At 46.5% G+C, this 10573-nt stretch overlaps 1 protein-coding gene across 3 annotated transcripts in view; it reads right to left on the reverse strand.

Moving 5' to 3' along the window:
• The window catches only part of nr4a3 (nuclear receptor subfamily 4, group A, member 3), a 22801-nt gene extending 15073 nt beyond the window's left edge, over window positions 1–7728 (reverse strand). Inside the window, exons 1-3 of one of the 3 annotated variants that reach the window (XM_056602454.1) lie at window positions 7455–7728; window positions 5033–5188; window positions 1–806 (exon numbers count right to left, since the gene is read on the reverse strand). The exon at window positions 1–806 is cut by the window's left edge and continues 36 nt beyond it. In XM_056602454.1, coding sequence (XP_056458429.1) covers window positions 1–804 — 804 coding nt within the window. In that variant the 5' untranslated portion in view covers window positions 805–806; window positions 5033–5188; window positions 7455–7728. Of the gene's footprint in view, window positions 807–4100; window positions 5189–7454 lie in introns of those variants that run through there. The other 2 variants (XM_056602452.1, XM_056602453.1) reach the window with 2 other exon arrangements.
• Between the last annotated feature and the right edge of the window lie 2845 nt (window positions 7729–10573).

Below are 10573 nucleotides of genomic sequence, written 5' to 3' on the forward strand. Positions count from 1 at the left end.
GCCGTAGTGCTGGCAGGCGGCGTTGTCTCCGCACACTGCGCAGGTGCCCTCCCCTGTCGGGCCCCGAGAGGGGGGCGAGGGCAGGCTGTCCCCAAGCAGGGGAGCACAGGGCCCCAGGGCCAGGGAGCGGAAGGCCAGGCCGCCCCCGCCGCCGCCGCCGCGGTGCAGCTGGTACATGTGCTGCTCCAGAGCCGGCCCGTGGGAGTGGGGCACTGAGGAGGACGAGGAGGACGAGGAGGACGAAGTGCGGACTAGCCCCACTCCACCAAGGTTCTCGTAGCCGCCGCCGCTGTGGGGCGGCGAGTGCTGGTAGTAGTGGGGGAAGCGGGGGGATTTGATATTGGCCGAGTCTAGGCTGGAGCCCATGGCGTGGGAGTGGGACGGCGGGGCCAGCGAGTGGGGGCTGTCGTCCCACAGGAAGGAGGAGCCTTGCTGGTGAGGCAGGGAGGGCGTGGTAGGGGTGGAGGGGGGCGACTGTTTGAAGTACATGGAGGAGGAGGACATGGCCTCCAGTGGCGGGGCGGTGGGGTAGCTCTCCTCCTCCTTCTTGATGGTGGGCCGGTGCACGGGCATCTGGTAGAGGCAGGACGATTTGGGCTCGTAGCTGCCCTCCACAAAGACGTTGAAGCTGGGCAGGGAGGTGGTGGCGGCTGCTGCGGAGATCCCCCCTCCGCCCAGGTCCAGCTTGGTGTAGTCGGGAGTCATAAGGTCAGAGCCGTAGCTGTCGCCCTGGTAGCCGAACGTCTGGCCAGAGTAGGCTGAGCCGGTGGGCACCGGCCCGTACTGGGCCTGCACACAGGGCATGTCTGCCGGGGAGACAGAGCAGAGCCACGGGTTAGTGGAGCCTCAGCACTAGAGCTGCAGCAGTGCACACAGGGCATGCATGCAGACACACACAAACACACACACACACACACACACACACACACACACACACACACACACACACACACACACACACACACACACACACACACACACACACACACACACACACACACACACACACACACACACACACACACACACACACACACACACACAAGGTAAATACAGGTTATCCATAGTCAACTCATGATTGTTAGTAGATAACTAAAATAAATTATTTTGGCTAAGCATTTAAGCTAAGCAGCCATTTAAAGGCAGATATTTTAGTTGAACACTGAACACAAATCAACACCTTTGGCCAGCTATTTTCCATAAAATAAATGCACATGCGATCAATGACAATACCAAAGACAACACATAACTGTGCTAGAACCGTTTTCTCAGCTACGGTCACAATGTGCATTGAGTGAGTCAACAAAGGGTTTTGCACTAAATCTCTTTGCGTTTGTGAACGTTATGCTAAATAAAACTTCAGGGGTTGATTAAAGAAAGCAGCAGGCAAAAGCAAACTTAATCCAGACCCAGTTCATTGTACCATCAGCAATCTGTGCTCACAGCTTGGAGCATGGAGTGTGTGTGTGTGTGTGTGTGTGTGTGTGTGTGTGTGTGTGTGTGTGTGTGTGTGTGTGTGTTTGTGTGTGTGTGTGTGTGTGTGTGTGTGTGTGTGTGTGTGTGTGTGTGTGTGTGTGTGTGTGTGTGGGTGTGTGTCCGTGCATTCGTGCATGTATGTGTGTGTGTGTGTGTGTGTGTGTGTGTGAGTGTGTGTGTGTGTGTGTGCGTGTGTGTGCGTGTGTGTGCGTGTGTGTCTCTGTTTGTGTCTGTGTGTCAGTGCATTTGTGCATGTATGCTTGTGTGTGCATTTGATTGATTGTAAATCAGTTGATTAGACATTAAATAATAAAGGAACCCAATTATGGTACTTGACTGCTCAATTATATCAAGTCACACAGTCCCCATACATAGCCCAACCTTGTACACCACGCATCGCTACCGGTCGGTCTAGTCTATGTGGTGACGAACGCTGCTTTGACTTCCTCTGCCAATATAATACACTCAGCACATGTGTGGAGCGGGTAACCCTGTAGGTCATTTTATAGTCCGTCTTATCACACCAGTTGCGTAATACAGGCCACCTGCATACGTATTTCTCTGCTTGTTTGTGTGTAGTGAGCAGTGCGTGTGCGTAAGTGTGTGTAGGCGTGTGCGTGTGTGTGTGTGTGTGTGTGTGTATGTGGTGTATGTTGTGTGTGTGTGTAATCAGTAATGAGTGCCAACGCACCCAGAGCCAGAGTTGTTTGCTCATGGTTCTTGAGCAGGGAACTGTCAACAGAGCGCTGCTCTCATTGACGGTCAGCCAGCTCTGCCTCATCGGCCCTATCCCCCACGCGTCATATTTATCTATTCAAATAGAGGACGTATCAATCCACGGAGCAGCCCCTCCACTCGCTCCACTCCTCTCCCCGTTTCTATCAACTCTTACCACACACTTAAAGCATATGTTTTGCAACAAAAATACAACAAAAATATGAGTAATTATAATATGAATATGTATATATTATTTTGCATGTGTTAATAATAGTGATAGCAATAATAATCGTCATCCTATAAATACTGACATTATAAATTATAATGTAGAATTTTAGTAGGCCTAATTAATTTAAAAAATGTATCTACTTTTATTTACTTATGTTTTTTTTTATACTATTTCTTAAATATCACCAAAGCCTAAATATTTTTTAAGATCAACCTGATGGTTGCCAACGGACCCGGGTTCAGAGTGGATTCATCATATCTGAAGGGTTAGGGTTAGACATCTTCAACTTGTAGGAAACTCGCGGGTTCGTTCGCCTCTGGAACTCCAGGTGGGCGAGCGGCACGTGAGTCAAGGCATACGTGCTGATCACGTCATTGTTGTATTTTGTTCTACAAATGACCGAGTCTGTGTCAGCCCACGTGGAAAGAAAACCCTCTAGGACGCACTTCGTCGGCGTTGTCTGGTTTCCGATAGCTTTAGCAACTAAACAACCGCAGGGTGACATAAGAGAGACCAGAGAGGCTCCGGGTGGAGTTTTTTTGTTGTGTCAATAGTTTGATAATAAAAAAAATTCTCGGCCACTTTGAATGTCTGTTCTCTGATAGCCTACTCTTATATTAAACAGTGCCCTAGATATAATAGCAGCGTATTCATCCTAGTCCATCCACCTTCTATCTATGTTTATTCTTGAGGAATTGTTTATGGAAAGTATCCGTACATGTGACGCTTGTGAAATAATCAAAATTAGTAATAAGGTTGTTAAATAAGATGGAAAGAAAACAAAGTTCAGAAATCACCATCATAAACTTTAGGCTCCAAGCGTCACGCCCACTCATTATAACGCACCCTATAAAGCTCTCTCACGTAAACACACACAACGCACGTACGCAAGCACGTACGCACACTCACAAACACACGCACACACACGCGCACACACACACACACACACACACACACACACACACACACACACACACACACACACACACACACACACACACACACACACACACACACACACACACACACACACACACAGACATGCTCACAAACAAACACACACACACACACACACACACACACACACACACACACACACACACACACACACACACACACACACACACACACACACACACACACACACACACACACACACGCACACAATCAACACAAATGTTGAAGTCTATATCTACTCTTCGTTCTAATAATAATAAGGGGGGAGGGGGGGGGGGTGGGTGCTTCCATTCATTTTTTTCTTTTTCGCAATCAATAAGATGCTTGCAAGCTCAAGAGCGCCCTCTCTATAATACGGACTTTTATTTTCCAACACTAACGGGATCTGAGTTCTGGTATATGTACTTTAGGGTTATTGTGCACGTGTGTGTGTGTGTGTGTGTGTGTGTGTGTGTGTGTGTGTGTGTGTGTGTGTGTGTGTGTGTGTGTGTGTGCGTGTGCGTGTGCGTGTGCGTGTGCGTGTGTGTGTGCGTGTGTGTGTGTGTGTGTGTGTGTGTGTGTGTGTGAGAGAGAGAGAGAGTGGAAAAGAAAGAGGATTGCGCGAGCGCGTATGCGCACATGTCTACATGTATGCGCATACGAGAGGACAGACAACCCAAGCAAGAGAGTGAGACGGAGGTGGTGCGGTGTGTGAGTGAAGCGGAGGTGAGAAGTGTCTAACCTCGAGGTGTGCATTTCAACTGGACAAACTGCAGCTGTTCCAATAACTGAGCGCGCTTGTTCATTGTCAGAATGCCATAGATCTAACAAATAAAAACATGAAAAACATGAATACAACAACACACTCTGGTCATCGGTGCATAGTGTTTTCTCAATGAATTGCGAAACATGTGGGCTGAATTAAACTGACTCTCACACCATGAGCGGACCGTGACCACACGTAGGATCACGCGTTGACCTCCTCCCTGATCGCGCGCATCATAACAAACGACGGATAACGGACATGACCTTGTTTGGCTTATTGAGGGTTTAGGATAGATCGTTCATCATCAAAAAGCTTTACATTTAGGTCCACCGGAACTATGAATCAAATGTCAGGTTAAAAGGCCGAACGTAAACGTTTGCGCCGAGCAGCCTTAAGTAAATCAACGAAATATTTTAAATACACTTTGACTCATTTTTACATTTTTTGTTATTTATATTTTCGAGATGACATCGGGAAAATTGGTTCATTGCTGTTATCTTCTTCTTTGAGTTGTCTTTTTCTTACCAGTATAATTTTATCAGATTATAAAATCAGTTCACGCACGCAACAGCAGATACACGCTCAGGCGCCCTTCGGTAGGCCCGTTAGAAACCGTCCTCAAACCTTCACCTCATACCAGCATAGGAGAACGGTGCTTTTACTTAATTTAGGAATGGTTGTTTGTTGCAACCTTTGACAGGTAATACAAATATGTCATCTTTCAATGAAGCACAATTACAAAAAAGGTCAAATTATGTTGTGACCACAATTTAGAAAAAGAAAAGTACCAACGTTTTCAAAATATAAATAACTCTCACTTAACCACTCCTTGCTTCAACCCTGCAGCAAACTGGACAAAGAACGGCGGAGAACCAGAGAGATAATCGGGAAACCAATCCGAGGCCTACCTGGTGAGAGAGCGTCGCGCTGAATGGTGCTGGGGGTCCGAGGTGGAGGGGTGGCGTGGCTCCGGCCGGGATGAGGCAGCACGTGAGACGTCAGACGAGAGGTGTCTAGTCGCTGGTGCTCGGAGCTCGGCGTCGCGCGCTCTTCCGAACCGGGCTCTGCGGAGGAGACACGTGCGTTACGACTCAGGACGCAGATCCACACAGTGGGGCGATGGGAAATATGGGACACTTCAGTCGAAACATCTATGACATAAATGACTGGAATGAGCAATAGAAATACCAAGAGCATTCTGTCGGACTTTAACAATTCATACAACATCGCTTCAGACTTCAATGTTCTCACCATTTCACAACGTGCGCCTATCCTGACTTTAATTTAAAATTTTACTAAGCTAATGTTTGTTTTTTGTTTGCTTGATTCAGTTTAAATTGACAGTTGACAAGAACGACAAGAGATCTGCCGTCTAAACTTAATCAATAAAAATCCTTCTGCAGGACTGAGAACTTGTTAATTGACCCCATATCCACGGGGTCCCTTGCCTGGTATTGTCGTCGCGTTCGGCTGCTGCGAGTTCATCCAGCGCTGGAGAAGGTGAACTCCAGATCTTAAGTCGGACCCGAAAACGGCAGACAACTGTAGCAGCGCGCGCTACTCTGATAGTGAGAGCAGAGCGGCCCGTGGACAGAGGACTCCAGAGATCCGAGCGCCCCCTCTCTGCCACACAAACTCACACACACGCACACCCGTCCGACCGCCCACCCCCTAAAACAGACACGCACACACACATGCGCACACGCACGCACGCACACAAACACACACACACACACACACACACACACACACACACACACACACACACACACACACACACACACACACACACACACACACACACACACACACACACACACACACACACACACACACACACACAGTGCCTGGAAATACTTGTCCATACTTCTGAACCAGATCATTCTGTATGACTATTGTTCACAAGGACACCACATTGAAACCGGGCATCTGGTAGAGGCAGGACGATTTGGGCTCGTAGCTGCACTCCACAAAGACGTTGAAGCTGGGCAGAGAGGTGGTAACTGACACTACACGGTTAAAGCACTTGATTTTAAAGGGATATGAGAGCTTAGAATATCGTAGGCTATAACTTTCTGAATTTATTGCATATTAACACACCAATGCAATCAATGTATTAATAAAGTTAACATAATTTGTGTCTGCATTTAGGTTCAATACATGTTTCCTTGGGACCAGCCTAGTTGTCCAGCTGACCAGTGCGGACTGGGCCGTAACCAGGAGAACGATGAGGGGCTCTGAAGCACGCGGGGCTGTGCAGCGCCGGGACCCCCGCGCGAGGCTCCCAGCACACACAGGCATAAGTGATGGGAATAAGGGGAGAGAGAGAATTCACACTAGTACAGTAAATAGCCCCCTCTCAAGCCGAAGTGTGTGTGTCTGTGTGGTGTATCGGTGTTTGTTGGGGAAGGCGAAGTTTGTCTTAGTAAAGACAGGATACAAAAAATAGAGAAAGAAAGAAAGAAGAAAAACGATCAACCAATAAAAGCCACATATGTGGATGTGTTTATGGGAACAATTTTGAAAAAATGAATGTGTGGGGAAGTGGGGGGTATCGAACGCAGTTTACCATTTAGTCGAAATAATTTACTAATGTGAAACGTTGAATGAATGGGAGAGAAGCCTGGTCCGCCAGTGCTGAGTGTGGGTGACATGTGTGGCCGCTCTGAGCCGAGGGCGGGCGGGCTGATTGGAAAACAAACCTGGTCACCTTGCATCGTCCCGCACACTTGAACGCAGACAAGACACATTGGCCCACGTGGATTAGGAAGCAGTTTGTAATTTTGTTTTGAAGACATGAGACAAACGAAGTTAAACTTCTCTCAACACACGCCTGACGAGCGCGTTTTTGGTAAAAACAAGACAGCTACAGGCGAACACTATACAGAATCACTACTGAGCACTAACGGACTCGATCGAGCAAAATCAAACATTCGAGGCAGAATCTAGGCTACCGGCGACTCGGACCATGAAGGTCTGACTCCACTATTCATTGTGTGAGTAAGAGGCATCACATTTCCATGACAACCAAAGAGAATATGATAGCCTACCTTCCTATAGCAAATTAAATAGATATTCGTCTCCATCGAAGTACCGACCTGGCGGAGCGGCCACAGGGCGGAGCGTGCGGATCAACAGGTTACACGCGCAACTTACGAAGTGACCCACAAACTCGAAAAGGCGAAGTTGTTTAAAAGGTCCTATAGAGTTCCGATAACAGAAATCATAGTGAGACTTGAAACGCTTTATGTTTTGAGATCATCTCAGAAGGCGCCTTCACAAGATGCAATATAAATTCATTCATTCCCATCATGTCACATCTGTACTTACTGGTTTGCTGTGGCGGTTCCGTCTTTACATGTGATATCAACTTAGTATAAAAATATCCTGTTTGTATCGAGAAATCTCAAAAAAATAAAATAATAAAATAATATTGGCAAGCAACAAGAAACGGCCGCAAAAAAGTTTTCTTTTTCCTCTTGCTGGCTTCCTACTCGTCTAAGGTATCGTGCGGAATAACAGCTCCCCGTACGAGGAGCAGCCTGTGTCGCGTCTGTGATGTTGCGAATGTTAAGTTGTAACGCAGTTTGTTTATGTGCGACGTCTGAGGGAGAGAGCATTTATGAGAGGGTGCCTCCTCGCACTGCTGTTGGTATGCGCTACGTCAATGTGACGCCATGGGAGAGGTGACGTCACGGCGGTCCTCCCTCACCGCCGTACAGTAAGAGACACACTAGCCGGAGCGAGAGAGAATGGTAGCCACGGAGGCTCTTATGTTTGCCGGACAGAGGCTACTGAGAACTGAGAGGCCAGCGGGCTCACAAAAATAAAAAAAATTGACCAGGACAGAGCCCAACGCACAGCGCTCGAATGATTCTGGGACTTGTTTTAGGTTGAATCTTCAGTGTTTAAGGAACTTACTGTAAGTCGCTATGGACAAAATCTCCAGCTAAGTACATATTCTGTTATGACCTCCCTAACTTAGACTTAAGTCTGATTAACTCATAGGCGATTCCATCCTTAATTAAGTAGATGAAATTAGGAATACAACTTTTAATGAATTCTGAAAACATACGTGTGAGTTGTATTATCCCACTTCCATTCCACTGTCTATAAAAACGTTTTTAAGACAACTTTAACCTAACTATAGCTTGATTCAATTTCACAGCAAAATGTAACATATTGAATCTGAATTTGAATGCTCTGATATAATTGCTTTCATATTTTACAAAGGGTCTGAATATTCTATTTTATGGTTTACAAATATATAAATTTTTCTGTCCAAATGAGGATTAAGTCACAAACCATATAAAATGAGTCGCTTTTCAAAATTGAGAATGCACAAAAAGGGTTGTCGAGTGAATACAAGCCAAACTCAAAGCGTGCTCGGCAAGCTAAAAATTAAACAGGTCTCTGAAGCCACTGAGGAAAGTGAACCAAAAACAGCCAATCATGAGACGCGTATTTTGTTGGCCACGTTCTAAGTGTGACCAATGACCAAGTCTCGGAGGCGGGGCCAAGCCTTGACGCACCTAGAGTGTGATGACGCAGACCGTCTGTACTAAATATAGTAGTGGGAGAAGAGGCGGAGTGAGAGAGAGCGAGAGAGACAGAGAGAGTGAGAGAGAGGACCCGTTCATTCTGGGGCGGGCCCAACTATTCTAGAGATGTGATTGTGATCTAGCCAAGCCAAATATAGTCGTAGACAGGTATTTTTAGCGTAAAGCGTGTCCCCGTTTTCATTTGGCATAGAGAATTGAAACGAACGAGAAAGCAAATGGTTGATATTCAGCAGGCTCATCAACCGCTCATATCGCATAAGTTGTTACTGTTTGAAGTTGTTTTGTTTCTATTTTTGAATATTAGGGGAGAGAGTTGAACTCCACTTCTATGTGTGAGCAGTTGAACACACACAGGCTCCACCATACAGACAGTAGTCTACACTGAACAACATGAAAATAAAGAAAACATGATTCATTTGACTGCATAACCGAAAATTGTTATTCAATTACAACAAAGCAGGTTTGTTATGGTCACGGCTTCAATGATTCATAATAACACATTGTATTTTTTATATCCTACGCGAAACATATGTAGCCGCGTAATGATGATGTATAGGCTACATTATTTGGCATCAAAAACATGATTACAATACTCACATGCAGGCTAACCTTACATTCTGATCCTCATCCTACTGATAGGAATCAACCTTTTTTATTTTTGTTCCACTTGCGCAACGAGGAAATGTGCGTACACACGGCCGTGCGGCACCTCTGAAGGGGATGCCTAGGGGAATCCCTCGGTCGGTCGCCCCAGAAAGCCTGCTGCCATGTGAGTGGGCGCGCAACACGCACCATCGAGTCGACGTGTGTATGACATACCGTACTTCGGAAAATAAATATACCAAAGTTTACAGGTGGATGGCAGATGATAATTGCCCACATTGCGTTGTTTTATTGTGCATTTCCCTTAAATTACCAGTATCACGCGAAACACAAAAACCTGTGTTGGCCATAAGTCCCCTACATTTCTAGCATTCCTTGGTTCATATTTGGATTGACGGCTTTTGATACATGATTTGCTTTATTTTTACCAGGGGAAGCGTTTTGAATGTTTATACCACCCAGAGTCAGCCCCCGTCGCCTGACCGCCAGGATGTTGAAGCATGCGGAATGGCCCCAATGGCATGACATCACAGCTATGTTGACGGAAGGGTCTCTCTGGAGGAAATCCAGATTAGCCTGTTCTCATATTCCAACCAGACACGGAAGTGATTAGGGATTATAACCCTGGTTCTTTTTTTAGCACTAGATACCGTGGTCATCCACCCACTTATCAGGCACACGTGAGGGGTGATTACCTTAGTTCATGTTCGGCCATCGGAAACACGTACACAAGCACACAAACACACAAACACACACACACAAACACAATCAAGCACACACAAACACACACACTCGCGCACGCACACACACACACACACACACACACACACACACAGAGGAGCACACACACTTGTTACTTCTTAAACAAATGTAATCTAGTCCTTGCAATGTGTTCTGTTCTTTCAAGGACCTGTTAATGAAATACAACCGTAGGATTTGGTTTTCAAACTCCTAAATCCTTAACACCCTCAATGTGAAGCAGATATGGTGGTCGGGGAAGATGGAAAGCAGCGGGAAGTTTGGGCTATGACGTGAAGAGGCTTTACGAGTGTCTGCCTGCTAGCTGACCCCTGCTGAGCTGCTACAGTAACAGGAGTATACTAGCATGGGTGCTAGCCTCTGCCGCTAAAACTCCTCGCTGGGTGGGATGGTATACTACGCTAGGCTGGAACACAGTGAACTCTGGCTATCACAAAGCAGAAGTGAAAAGTGATTGTGTCAGTTTGAATGCGGTCTCTATGTCTTGGGCCAAGACACCGGCACTCAGTGCTCTGGTGACACAGG

Source organism: Gadus chalcogrammus, chromosome 11, assembly GCF_026213295.1.
Source record: "Gadus chalcogrammus isolate NIFS_2021 chromosome 11, NIFS_Gcha_1.0, whole genome shotgun sequence".
Classification (NCBI taxonomy): Eukaryota; Metazoa; Chordata; class Actinopteri; order Gadiformes; family Gadidae; genus Gadus; species Gadus chalcogrammus.